General features: G+C 40.2%; 1 protein-coding gene across 2 annotated transcripts in view; it reads left to right on the top strand.

Moving 5' to 3' along the window:
* LOC117762803 (RNA-binding Raly-like protein) overlaps positions 1 to 15,323 on the top strand; it is a 52,439-nt gene that overhangs the window by 21,192 nt on the left and 15,924 nt on the right. For both annotated transcript variants that reach the window (XM_034587430.1, XM_034587429.1), the window contains exon 3: positions 8,570 to 8,620. In XM_034587430.1, coding sequence (XP_034443321.1) covers positions 8,570 to 8,620 — 51 coding nt within the window. The remainder of the gene's footprint in view (positions 1 to 8,569; positions 8,621 to 15,323) is intronic.

Raw genomic sequence — 15,323 nt, 5'->3', positions numbered from 1 at the left:
TCTCTTTTCTTTGTAACATTACATTTTTTTTAGATACACTGCTCCTCAAACAAGAGTAAGTGCATTCGTCTTTTTCATATTTCTAGTGTTTGTACTGGAAACTGTCTTAGATTGAGGTGTAGAAAATGTTTTTATCTTTTTTGTATATCTACCTGATGAAATGGCCCAGCAGAGGAGACTGTGCCCATCTCAGTGTCACTTAGACTACATTCATAGAGAGTCTTAGAATCACACTGAAATCATGTGGAACTACTGTATATGAAGACAAATGTTTTCAGTGTGTAAGCTGAAAGTGTTTGTCTTCATGTTGGATGATCTATTACACATTCGGCAAGCAGGCACCCCTGAAAACTGTTTATGATGATTCCATCATCTGGATATTAGGGAAAACCTGATTTTACCAGGTGGATATCTCAGGAGAACCCGTTTCCACTAGCTACAACATTAATTCTGTATTTAAACAATTTTTTAAACAATGTAGATTTATGTAATTTATGTCAACTTTTACCGTAACCTCAATTACATATACCTGTAATTCATGTTATAGCAGGTCATGATTCCAAGTTGGGGTACATATTATATATTTTCAGATATCTAGAACTTATATTGAAAATAAATATAGTTAGAATATCTTCATTTCCTTTCTAACTAGTCATACCTTTTTTATATAAAAAAATTGTAATAATTATAAGGGCTGTCAAAATTAACGCGTTACCGCGGGATGATTAATTTGTGGAATCAACGCGTATATTTTTTAACGCATTAATGCATGCGCAGAATGACCCGCTCCATTTACCCCCCACTCAGTCTCTCAGAGCGACACATGCAGTGAGATCAGAGCTCGTTCACGTGAAGCAGCCGGTCAGTGACTTTGTAGAAGGGAAATACAGAGTTTCTCTGGTCACAGCTGCTCAGTGATCAGAGCAGAAGCTGCAGTTGGTTTGTACCGAGCTGGAGTTTCTGTGTCCTCCTCCACTCTGCTCTCACTGTAACTAATAAACACTCATCACTAGTTATTAGGGTTAGGGTTAGGGTAACCTGTTGTGACTGAAAAGACCCAATCAGCAAGCGGTTGTGAGTGTCTACGTTATTGTTTCCAAACGTGTGTTTCTGCCCATCCAGACTAAACGCAGCCCTTTTTTAAACTTAAACAGGGCTAGCAGCATTTCCAAACGTATCTGTTATTGCGGCTCTAAAACTCCAGAGTAGTGGAGGCCCTAGCAGAGTTTAACTTGATGAGATTTGAAACATGCCCAAGTCCAGTTGCCTATGTACACTTGTAGAACTCCTGAAGATGCCATGACCTGGATGACTCAGAATCTTCACAGATAAGACATATTGTGCAACCATATGTCAGACAGCAACCAGTACAACTACAGCTTCAGCTGTTATTCAGCTCATATTTTTTTTTCAAGTTACTTTTTTCTTAAAAGGCCCATATTGTGTAAAGTACATTTTTGGGGGCTTTTACTATCTGTAATTACTTGAAGGGGGTCAGTAGGGACCCTCAAAGTATGAAAACAGTCACTCCGCAGACTTTTTCACTTTGTCCATTCTAAGAAATATGTTATCGAAACGTCTCGTTTCGTACTTCCTCCCCCGTATGAGTCAGATTGCACTCGTCTCTCGGTACCAGTCCAGCCTCCGAACCCACCACCCCAACTCCCCTGTCACCTCCACCACCACCACCCCTCCACACCGAACGCGACCCTTTAAGAACAAGCTACATCACAAAAGCCCCCCGGCGCTCCGACACACAAGGCATGCTGGGAGGCCTGCGGTTCGTTTCACGCTGAACCCATGATCTGTGTGTAATTAACTGATGAGAAGGCTCTCCAGACTTCAGTTCGTACTGATTTCACATTGATCTGTGGGTTTGTTAGAGGTGGACCCCCTGACTGCAAATACTTTGTTTTTACCACCTCCTGATTAACTTCACATCAACCAAGCAAATGCAGCAAAATCAAAGGAGAGACAGAGGACAAGAGAGAAGATAAAGTATTGATGGAGGGGTAGAGAGATAAATGGAGAGGGAGCGAGAGTGCACTATGCACAACATTGTAATTATGTGTTCTTGTCCCTCGATTGCCCTGCTGAGATGAGCGTTGAGTGGAAAGAGATGAATCAGCGTTTCCTTTGAGGAAAAAAATAACAGCTCGATAAAGAGGCTGCAAAACCCCACCAAAAAAATCTAAACCATTTTACCCATCACACACACACACACACACACACACACACACACACACACACACACACACACACACACACACACACACACACACACACACACACACACACACACACACACACACAGGGAAGATAACCTCCTTGTTTAAATTTAAATGTCGCCTTTGATGGAGATGTGATGGCGGCTGCTGTTTCCCCTTCTCACCTCATCAACTCTGAAATGACTGAATGTGTTTACATGCAGACAAAACATGCAATTTAAATATATTTAAGATAATAGTGCAGGTTGACCAGCAGATGCACCATGCTCTTGCTGATTCGCTCTTATTTGGTGCAAAGTAAAACTGCTGTAACATTTCCAAGACCTTCCTGTTCTGCAGAAAAGGAAAGAAAAGGTTTGCTTCCTTTTAATGACAAAATATTTAATAATAGTTTATTTTTATCTTTTTAAATGTTTTTTATTTTAATTTCAGCTGAAAAGAAATTAATTGAATGCAACACAACACAACACCATCTTATTGACATCAGCCACAGCTTTAATATAATGTTTGTTATACTTGTTGTTTGTTTACTGCAGCTAAAGTAGAAAGACATTGTACTACTACGCAGCTCTATATCCATTATGCCTGGAGGTTTAACTGATAGTCGGTCAAAATACTTATTGTCGGATAATGGTTTAACAGCCCTACTTTTAAATTATTCTCATGTTTCCCACACTATATAAATTTCAGTTCTTTCAGCTGTGACAGCTCTAGCCACTACAATACCCATGACTCTTGACTGCACTGCAATGAAGAAGAGTTGTGAATCAGAGTAATGGGAAATCTAAATGCTTCCTCCCCAAAGTTGAGAACAAAGCCTGGTGACATATTCAGTGGGTTTCTTTCAAAATGACCTAGGAATTAAAAGAGAAAGTATTTGTGTCATGTATTGTATTTGTGAAATGTGTCATGGAATTAAAGTTCATCCATATATCCATTAAAAGTAGACACTGGTTAATTACAGTAACTCTCTCAAGTTTAATAATGGCAGCATAATTTCCCATCTCCATTTCTCCCCCGGCCCCACATTGACTGATTGACCTCATGTTGACCTGAGAGCTTGTGGCAAACTGAGGTCGCTGCTGAGAGCCGTTACCTTTTGAGCCACCCTTCGGTCCGAGCAAGCTGAGGTGGCAAGAACACGGCTGAACGGCCCATTAACCTCCTTCTCACCGCGGCACGCTACAGTACACCGCCGTTGATTAATGACACTGCAGGCTGGTGAGGGTGAGCGGTAAATCAGAATTAATGGATGTGGCGGTGCAGTGTGTGTGTGTGCGTGTGCGTGTGCGTGTGTGTGTGTGTGTGTGTGTGTGTGTCAGTATGAGTGAGTGCATGTATGCTTGCAAAGATGACAAAACCAAACCACTCCGTGTGGACTCACCTGCTGCCATACACACACCCAAGAGGACATGAATATGTATAAACACAGAGACACACACACACACACTCACTTTGCTGTCTGGTGTGTGAGGGGGCAGGTGGGGGGTTATTGATGCTGAATGCTATCATTAGTGTTGGAGAGAGAGAGAGAGAGAGAGCAGTAAGTAGTGGCTATATAAATGCAAATTCCTCATCGTTCCCTTGCTGCTTCTTTGTGCAGCGTCGGAGAGAGTTCAGTTCATCTGCTCACCTCCACTTTTTGTCTCACACCTTGTTATGCTTCATCTATCGCCAGTTTATCGCTGCTGAGATGACTCTCCTGCTTCAGCTGACTTCTCGTATAACTCGCTGCAAAATAAGAATAAAAAGGACATTGAAACAGATCATTGATTCCTCCCTCTCTCCGCGATCGCTCTCTCTAAGTGTGTGTTTATTGACGTTCCTCGCTGCTGTGTAATTATTCCCATCAGGAGAACAGCCTCTGAGTTCTCTAATAACTCCATTAAGGTTGGAAGCAGTACAGTGCAGAGCAAGTTCAAAGCCTAATTAACACCTGAAGTGGCATCTTCACTGCAATTATGAGCACAATTCGGACATAACTTCACGGCAGCATTGTGCACTGTACTTAAATAGAAATTAATTTGACTTTTCATTTGAATTATTCTTTCTTTTTCTTTTTTACCTTGTACTTCAACCCCACTACATTTTGGGCAAATATGTATTTAATGTTAATTTGCCTGTGTATGATCGACACAGTCAACTAAACCATTCTAATCCCATTCAAACAATGTAGGCCTACTTTATAGGTAATGTAGCTTTATGTGGTAAATACAAAACTATCCAGAATTATAGTGTCATAAGATGTTGTTATATTACTGTATAGAACACATTCTACCCGTGTCATGTGAGACACATTTCTATAGCTCAAACTCAAACACAAAGATGAATTGAAGAAAATGGTGTCCTCTGCATTTCCAGAATGCTGTGTGAATCATTCATTGTCACATGTTACGCTGCAGCCCACTGACTTGGTTTTAAAGGTATTTTCATCTATTTCAGTTGTGTTGGATTCACTTGCTACTCAGTTTACCCCTGAAGCTCCAAAAGTGTTTCCTTTGACTTAAGGAGATCATCAGAACATCTGAACCCCCTTAACAAGCTCCCTTTTGTTGACCCTAGTGTTTCTAAATCCCTGTTTACAGCCATGCCTCAAAGAATTTGCAGGTAATGCATTTGTCTCGTGCGAGGCAGAACCCAAAAGCTACCAGTGACAAGGTACAATTAGTTTGTATTTTAATGGAAAAAGTAGCAGAGTAAGGTGCTGGCTGGCAGGTGAAGTCTGAGTGGGGTGCTGGCTTGCTGACTGAATTCCTGACAGGGCTGCTCCTCTTCATACTGGATACAGAGAGCAGTGTGAGCTCTCGTCTGTCTGTTGGATGTGGGATGCATATCTTGAGAACCGCTCATCTTATTGGTTCACACTTGGCATGTGTATTGTTAAGGGGCCAGGGAAGTGCAGTGTCAAATTTGAACTTATTGTCCAAATAATATTTGGATGGGGCTTAAGTCTGCCAGACCTTAGATAAACTGCTGCAGTGGTTGGCAACTGGGTCAAACCACTGATCAAAATTGCCACCAGATATTGATAATCTCATTATTTTTATTTCACCATATCAGACTGACACAGAGATTCACGAGTCTTGTGGGTGTTGATCTCCGTTATGGCAACAAAATTCATAGAATCACTTCCTGTTTGGTAATTTGTCTTCAAATTAAAAGCGTTTGTTTTCTTGCTGCAATGCTTTTATATTGAGCTGAAAAGTTGGGTCTGAAGATTGAGTCGATTACTTAATAGACCTATGAAATAGCGCACATGCAATAAATGAAAAAAAACACCAGTTAAATAAATTATTCAATCTTATATAATAACGTAGTTTATATAACATGAACAGTAAAAACGCTAATTCAGTTTCATTTGATGAAAAACATAACATCTTCACTGGATCACAATCAAACAGCCTTTTGCTGATGCTTGCTTATTTCATGGTCCTCACTCAGATAATGAATTCTACTTCAGGAGACTTACTGAGCTGCTCTGCATTTGTGTATCCTCACACAAAGTTCCCTTTGTTTGTGTTAGTAAATGATCACTTCATTACACAATCTATTGATCCTGGCTCCATTCAATAGTGTTCATCATGACATAAGTTATTTTCCTTTTTCGATGAAAATCCAATTACTCTGTTCAAGACATCTGTGAATGCCAGGCTTTATTTTCTTACTGGCCGGAGAAAATGGGTCTTGGTAATGCAATAACTTCAAATGTGCCAAGTCAAACAAGATCAACATTAAACAACATCATTGAATTCCTATAACAGGAGGAAATTAGGCCAGGGGAATTGAAGTCGGCCAATTTGGAAAAGTGCTCCAACAGCTTTCAGTGGTGATGAGGAGGAAAAGTGAGGGTGTGTTAATTTCCCTTAATGCACCAGTGAAGAGAGCTAATAGTTTGTATTTAAATGAGATCCAAAACAGCTGAAGGACAATTTCTAACTGGGATTTGAAGACTCCAGGAGTCAGTTGTATCGCCTGTGATTAACCCATAATCACAGCGTGGAGCGTCCTGTCAGGTGTTGCTGCAGCTATAATTTGTGAACTAATTACGCAGATAAACCAGCAGCATGAGCCAGAAAGAGTCATTTGGTGTGATCCCGGCTCAGCACAGCGGGGCTGTCCTGCAGATCAATAGTCATGTTTAAAGGTTTGCTCCGACACAGCTCACAAGGAAACGCACGGCTGAGCCAAAGCACCAAGTCGGCTTCGGGTCAATACTGTCGTTAATCGCTGATTCGTATCCATCTTGAATGATGAAGATGAAGATGAATGATGGCAGCAGAAGGAGCGATGGATGATACAACTGTTTACAGAAGACTGGAAGGATATGAATTTGGCTCCAAATCCCTTGTTTCTCTTCCTGAGTCATTACCTTTCTGTCTCTCTTTACCTTTATCTGTTCATCCCTCAGTCTCTTTCTGGCCGCCCAGGTCTCCTCTGGCCGCCCAGGTCTCCTCCTGTCTTCTCTTTATTACAGAAGATTTGTTGTGTGTGTGTGTGTGTGTGTGTGTGCGTGTGTGCGTGTGTGCGTGCGTGCGTGCGTGCGTGTTTCTGTTAGATGGTTATTGATCCCTTCCCAGTGGATAAATAGTGCAGAAGTTGGAGTTCAGTCTGCTTCTCTCTGTTATCTATCCAGCTGAGGAAAGGACCGATTCTTCCTCTGTCATTAAAAGATAAAGATGAATCTGATGAATGTAGGGATGATATGGTTACACCATCACAGTGCTGGATGGCACAGTGGGACATTTCCTGTTTGCTGCAGGTTCATTTTGACCATTGCTGTTCACAGTCCAGAGAACCAATTAAAATCTTGACCCGATGATAGATCCAATGAAGGTCCAAAACTAGATCCAAAGGTTATTATGGAACAAAATAATAGATTAAGTAAGGAAGTAGTTTGGTTATAATTACAATCTCACAATCCATAAATTATTCCTTTGCCAAAGGTTGTTGTTCACTTTCAAGTCAGAGGGTGGAGAAACCAAACTATCAGCCTTCATTTGACACCACATGCTGTTTGGCAGGCTCACATGCAAACAGTTTGTACCCAGCATTGGTCCGTAAGTGTGAAAATGAGAACTTGCACCAGTTCTCTGTGGTTTGTTGACCTACTAAAACTGCCCAGAGGCTCTAAGTAGGTCTGAATACCATCTGCTTAGTTCAGCCTGTGGCGTCGCCGACAGTGCTTCACAAAAACATGAGACCAGATTTTATGGCAGGATTTTACAGTTTTCATTGCAGCCACTGACGTGTCTACACCCAAAAGCAAGTTAAATTGACCTTTTTAGAGCTTTTTAATACCACTTAAAATGTATTATACGACAAAACATGCATATACACACCAAAATATATTTGTTCCAAGAACACATTTATGTCCTTCTCGCACGCTTTCGACAAGCAGCTCAGTTTGCTTCAACAGCACCTCAGGGCGCTGGCTTTGATCACCTCGTCGTTAGGGCTGCGCGATTAATTGAATTTCAATTACAATTATGATTATGGCTTCCAACTATTATGAAACAAAGTAATCAACATAAAATTATTATTATCCCGTGTTTCGTTTTGCAATGAGGCTCTCCTTGTTCACACAGGCAGTGATTCTACAGTGGCCCGCCGCTGCTTCAGGATCAGGACAGACACACATTATAGACCCAGTGTTAAAGTGACCAGAACAATCCAGATTGATGAGCTGACATTAATAACTAAATACATGTGATTGTCTGTTTGTGGGGAGAGTGACAGAGACTAGCACACACACACACACACACACACACGCGCACGCGCGCGCGCACACACACACACACACACACACACACTCCTGCAGACAGGAGAAAAGTTGTTCCTGCAGATTATGACACAAGCAGTGTTTAAACTTCATTATTGCAAAGGAAGTGACTCCCCGTTTATTCATGAACATAAATTTGAATTCAGCAGGTTATTGTAAAGATCAGTTCTATGTGTGAGCGATTTGAAAAGAGCAGAGGAGCAGAGTCACGCTGCCGAGCTGCACTGCTCACTCGGGCATGTAGACACTCTAATCTGTTAAGTGCGTGATGTTTCCAAAGTCAATAAGTAATCGTATTAAATAATCGTGGTAACAATATTGATCAAATTAATCATGATTATGATCTTTTCCATAATCGAGCAAGTGCTACTTATCATTCTCACCACAATATTTCCCCAAGTTCATAAATGAGTCATCAGACTGGCTGGAAAGGCATTAGCCTAATGCATAAACGGAACCTGAAACAGACAGTCTTCACCTCAAATCTTAAGCTGTGTTAATATGAATTCATTAATTAAAATGTACTGCTGTGTGTTAACTTCACTTCTCTTTCTCCCTGCAGATCCGACTATGAGATCGAATACGACAGATACCCTGAGGACTACTATAACAGGTAACCATCTGTGGGATGTGTCTGTGTGTCATTCTAAAGGGTGCACTCAGACAATGTATTTTGTCATCTCATTATGAAGAAAGTGTGTAAGGAAGCTGAGCAAGTTACAGTCTCTCTCTAGGGAATTGTCGCATTTGTTTTAATTCCAGCAGGAAACTGAAGCAAATAGTTCTTTTGTACCTCAAGATCAGACGGCTTTGTGTAATGACTTCTCGAGTCTCTATGCTAAAACTTAGTTCTGCTACCAAAGGACTGAGACTGCAGCTCTTGACCACCTCAGATGTCATCTCAACATCTTAGTGTTTCCTACATGTGTTTTCTAAGTGGCCCAAACTTAGACTGAGAGATGAAATTGGTATGTGAACATCCACACCCTCCACTCCCAAGCTGTCTGATGGCAGTGTACACTGAACTCTGAGGTTAGGAAGAGACCTGCCTCTGTCTGACAGCTGTTTGCACAAGGAAAAGATGGAAAGTACGAGTGTATCCCTGTTTGACCTTGTTGAGTTCAGCTTTCAGCCATTTGAAGATCCATTTTATGATCCATCTATCCTATTTTTCTTCAAAAACAGGGCGACAGATTCTCTCTATTTGACAAAACAGTCATTTAGGGGACATATTACTGAGAGGAGAGAAAAGGGCTTTCTGCTGTGACTTAGGAGGAATACGATCCCATCACTAGGATTCACTGAAGGTCAAGAAATTAAGGAAGAGATAGTGATGGCAGCAATGCATTCCTGAAAAAAAAACATCAGACATAATAAGCAAGCAAAGAAAAGAGAGGCAAATGAATAATCAATGAATATTTAATTATGAAGAATGAAAATCATAAATGACATGGGGAGCTGTGACTCAGGAGGTAGAGCAGGTCATCCACTAAGCAGAAGGTTGGTTTGATCCCGGCTAATCCAGTCTGCATTCCAAAGTGTCCTTGGGCAAGATACCGAACCCACAAATTACCACTGACAGTGTGAATGGTGTGTGATAGAAAAAGTGCTGTGCATAGAAACACTGTGTCAATGTGTGTGTGAATATGAATATGAATTGTGCTTTGGGTGGTAGATATGACGAGAAAAGTGCTATGTACTGCAAATACAATCCATTTATCATATAGACAAACGTTTTTTGAATGTTCACATTGTTGCAGAAGAAACGTTTGTGTAGTGATGAAGATGAAATGTGCCAAAGGCCTTTAACAAGATATATATTAAAAGGAGAGTTTACTTTTTGATACAAGCGATCTGTAATTTATATTTTGCACTAAAATCTGTGCTGGATATTGACCGATATTGGATATATCTGAAAAGTTGAGGATTTGTGAGCAGCCAAGTATCCCTAGCAGTGGTGATGGTTGAGATTTCCATCTCGGCACAAAGATGTTATCATTTTTGTCCTATCACAGTTATTATGTCACTTATTTTGATAGTTTTGATCAGGCCACAAAGTAGGTGTTTCAATTTTATAATCAAATCCAAAACGTTTTTGAAGTACGCTAACTCTGTATCTGATATTTCTAGTATATCTGAAACCCTATAAGAAACCAATAGAGTGTGAATTGCATACTATTTTCGGGGGAAAATTACAGGTTTATGCACTGTTCAAACACTGCAGTAGTAACAAGTGTAATGTCTTAATAACTACAATCAAAGAGTATTCTCAGTTCTGTAACTTTGAGAGGCAGGTTGAGGAATAAACACATTGCGCTTCCCGAAACACTACTTCCATACACTGCTTCCAACATGTGGGGTTGTGGTTGCTCAAACATCGATTTGCCCACCAGTGTTTGTAGCAAATAGGTGATAGCATAGGTGATAGTAGAGTTTTAGAGAGCTTTCTGCTGGATCACAAGTTAAACTTAAATATTATATGTATATTATATAATTCTTCTAAATATATCTGCACAAATGGACTATAATTATTCAAACAAATATTTAAGGTTCAAATAAAAAGTGACATCTTGAACATGAAGTTTCCTGAAGATGCATGTAATAAATAATTACTGTATTACAGACCTATAAGCATATGAAAATCTGCCTACTCCCCACAACTAAAAAGAAAACAGAAAAGTGAACCTAAAAATAATGATGCGGAAAGCAGGACCAACCAGAAGTGATTGATTTATTACTATAGGAGAGAAAAGGGGAGGAAGAGGATGGTGACAGAAACTGACAGATCAACCATTTCATATCCAAACATCACTGATTTCACATTTAACAGCATTCAAACAGAGAACACATGTTCATGTTTACAGAGATGAAGAAAGATTTAGATCATCAATCAAATTTTCATAACATTTTGTATTTACTTGACTTTACAAAGATAATGGCTAAAAAAACTGCAAAAAACAAACAGCAGTGGACTGACAGCAGCTCACCGCCCCCCCTGCACAGGCCGGAAATACAGATCACTGCAGGCAGCCAAGGACAGGTGGAGGAGGAGGAGAACTGTATGGAAGCTGTAGAGTAAGAGACAGGAGATGAAAGAGAGGAGCAGAGGACGCAGAGAACAACAGACGAGTGCAGAGAGAGAGAGAGGAAGAGGCTGACAGCATGAAAAATGAGTATGTCGGCACCCGGCAATCGCTCAGATAAACGCTCCACTTGTTTTCATCCACACTCCCTCCCCCTCCGCTCAGTCGTCTGCATCATCCTTTTTGTCTTTTTCACACATATTTCCTTACACATGCCTCCATTTCACACCCCAACAGATAAGCTCAGCTGATTCTTTTGTGCAGTGCAGCTCTGGTTGTGCTCCATTGACTGAAGGATGATGTGTCACTGCCCTATCCAGTAAAATCCTTGTGTCAGTAATTTGTTCCATCACTTAAAACAACCCGTGTTACGTTTGCCATAGCTCTTGTGGTTGTGCTAATAATGACTGTCCTCTCTAAGTAGCAACCGAAGCAATTTGAACACAGGTACATTCTTCAGGTCGAGTGTTGGGTGTAAAAAGTGTATGAAAAATGTGGTTTTCATCACATCTCCCTCTTATCAATGTTAGATGTTTTTTAAAGTGACGGAAAATGTTATTTCATCCATGTCTGTATGAAGGAATACATGTGATGTACCTTACTGTCGAGTGTTTTTTCCTCAGTAAAGGTTTTAGAGTTTTCCAGTATTTGGTGTTTTACAGTAGCACAGGACACACACTGACATTATGTGCTGAGGTTTAGGTGAAACAATGTTTCATTATCCTCCAAAAGACGAGATTTGTTTTGAAATGGAAAACTACAAAATATGTATTTTGTAGTTACCACTGACATTACTACAGGGACAGTCATTTGTCTGTGACGTACAGGCTGCAGTTCAGCATGAACAGAACATGTCGAGGACAGAGTATACAACTAAGTCCACAGGGGAAATTGAGTCACCTTTGGGCTGTATTTGTCTCATGGTACTGAAACAAGTTTGTAATAGGATTTTACTCTTTCATTTATCTCTGACAGTTAAGTTTGCTGACGTAAAGGCAAGTAGGTAGGAGAAGGTGAAACCTTTTTTCTTTTTAGGACTTTGAGTGCAGACACATATATATATATATAAATATATACAGTATATATATATATATGACATAAATTTACAGACATAAATCAATTGAATTACAACATGAGCTTGTATCTCTGTTACTGTCCTCACCTACCACCAGAAACACAAACATAATGAACATCTGCCATTGTGACTTTTTTTACTCAGCTATTTGTTTTGTGCAGAGCACCTTTACTGTGTTTGACCAAACTCATAAGAATATTTGACCCTCTGAGCCAAAATTTCATGCACACTGTCTGAAATGCCTCCGGGAAGGATCAGGAGTATCTTATTTATTTCTTTATTTTCTGGAGAATAACCCAGCTTCAGTGGGTGAGCATCTCTGAAGCGTCAGCCTCTGTGTGAAATCAGACAGGATGTAAAGCTGTGGAGCCTGGCTGCGTCAACACTGCCATCCTGTAAATATTTATAGGCGTTTATCTGCTGGGCTGCGGATTATCAGCTTAGTGAGGTACAGTAGCCCCCATCGACCAACACGCCCACACACACACACACATATATGCTGATCATATAACAACCCAAATCAAAAAGTTGCTGATGGTATGTTAATCCTCTGCTGTGCTCTTGTACTTCTCGGTCACGGCAGAAAACTGTGTTTGTGTGACACAAAACAGCAGAGCTCACATTCATCTTCAGAAAGACGTTTGAATAAAGAATTCTGAACTGTAAAAGATGGAGATAAAAATATCTCCATAAGGAGAAGTCACATCCCTGAGGCTACACCTTTCTATGTATATTGTTGTGGGAACAGAAAGATAAATGACAGAAGGCGTATATATACATTTAACATTTGTGTGTTTATTGATGACAACTCCAAATGATAGTTATTAAGATTGAAAAATAAAATAAAATCAAACTAAAACATACCACACCATAATTAAATGTGTCTGTCTCTTTGCTCTGCCTCTGAGCAAACATAGGATGATGTTAGTTAGAACATTTTTTTTTTTTATCAAACTCAAAGATAACCCCTATCCTAAACAATTGGGGCATCTTAGCCTTTGCTCTTTTTTTTTGTTAGCAAATATAGGATGGTTGAATACAACTTTTTTCTTTTCTTTTTTAAATCAAACAAACAACCAAACCTTTACACAATTAAATGTGAATGTGAAATCTGAATCTGAGCCCATCTGTAGAAGCAGTGTTGAGCCAGTTCACACTTAAAAAGAACGAGTTCCAAGTTCAGTTCATGCAGATGAAAATGAACTAGTTCACGTTCATAGTTCATTTTCTATTGGGATGATTTAGGTGACAAACGTCCGGTCATGTGTTTGGTTCTGAATCGATGGTGTCGGATCATGTCTGCGTGTCGCTCCGCTCATTTTAACACTGAGTCCTGACTGTGAGCGTCTCGTGTTGTACTGAGCACAAAACGTTGACGAGTCATTTTCATGATGTTTAAATGCAGCCTCATAAACTCTGGAGCGAATCAAACAAACACTAAGTTACTTCTTGTTCTGATAACTAGTGATGAGTGTTTATTAGTTCAAGTGACAGCAGAGTGGAGGAGGACACAGAAACTCCAGCTCGGTACAAACCAACTGCAGCTTCTGCTCTGATCATGAAGCAGCTGATCACTGAGCAGCTGAGACCAGAGAAAGAAATATTTCACTGTTTCCACTGTTCTTCAACAAAGTCACTGACCGGCTGCTTCACGTGAACGAGCTGTGATCTCACTGCTCGTGTCGCTCTGAGAGACTGAGTGGGGGCGGGTATGGGTACATGGAGCGGGTCAAACATTAATGCGTTAATTCCACAAATGAATCATCCCGCGTTAACGCGTTAATTTTGACAGCCCTGATAACTATATATTTATATATATATATAACATGTTCTGCCTGTTGATAATTTTAATATAAAATGCTTGGTGTCATTACTGTTTTGCTCTGACTTCATGTGAGTGAGTTTTGCTGAGCTTGGATCCCTCAATTAGATTCTACCGTGTAGTCCATGCTTTGACTGAGCTCAGCCATCTTTGCAATGTGCTGTTGTCATAATCGTCTATGGTAGTTATACAGATGTGTCGCCCCAGCTCTATTTGACTGACATTTAATGTTACTCTTTTATGTTTGTCATTAAATGCTCATCCCAAAAAACCTCCACAGTCAATCCTGCACCTACACAGATTCTCAACAACACACTTGAGTTAAAGACAATGAGAGGAGCAACATAATCAGCATTAAACCAAAATGTACAGTATTTATAAAATCCTGAAATAGCAAATCAGTCTATAAAGGCTGACTTCCCTGAGACAATGTAAACTGGAGTCTTAAACACAACATAGGAGGAGCAGTCCAAACCCTTTCAAATGAAGATCGATCTACACTTTATGATGCAAGAACATAGAGCAAAACATCAGCAGCCATATGAGAGAGCATGGTTTAAAGTCAGAGAGATGAGTTTAAAGAGTAGAGCTGGATTTCTACCTCTGTGTTTACAGTCAGTGGTGTGCGTCCCATGTGTGAGTCTGAAGCTATGCTGCAGGCTACACTGTAGCTGAGCATTGTGCCTCTGCAGACATGCAACATATTACATGTCAGCTGGTTGTGTAGATAAAACACGAGTTGGGCTGTGTGTTGGGCTGCGTTTATTTTGGCCCTCTGATGCTACTATAGATTATTCAGTGTGAATACAACATGTAGCATGTTGAACAAAGACTCAGCTTATCATTTCTTTTCTTAGTAACACATGAGGACAGTTACAGTATCAGCAAACCGTCTGCTCACTTCCACCTTCACTCCAGCACAGCAAACCTTTCTGGGATTTAATTTGAGGTATTGGTCCCCCTAAGATTATGTATCAGTGGTTTAAAGTCGGAAAAACTGCTGCAATGTGTGTATGAAAACACTCACTCCACCTTGTGGAGTGAGTGTTTTCATACTTTGAGGTTCCCTACTTACCCCTTCAAGTAATTACGGATAGTAAAAGCCCAGAAAATGTATTTTACACAATATGGGCCCTTTAAAACAATAAACCACACGGAATAGTCCTTTATTCAGTGAAGAAACAAGGTGGATCATCCCACCATCACTCATATCATAGAGTGAATGGAAGAATGTCAACAGAGCTACATGGTAATGTAATCAAAGCTCCATATGAGCAGATCAGATATATGATGTCAACAGGGGAAATGTAACACTCAACTAGCAACATGGTCTCTG

The sequence above is a fragment of the Hippoglossus hippoglossus genome, chromosome 6, assembly GCF_009819705.1.
Source record: "Hippoglossus hippoglossus isolate fHipHip1 chromosome 6, fHipHip1.pri, whole genome shotgun sequence".
Classification (NCBI taxonomy): Eukaryota; Metazoa; Chordata; class Actinopteri; order Pleuronectiformes; family Pleuronectidae; genus Hippoglossus; species Hippoglossus hippoglossus.
The sequence above is the reverse complement of the archived record's forward strand: the minus strand, read 5'-3'. Positions and strand labels throughout refer to the sequence as shown.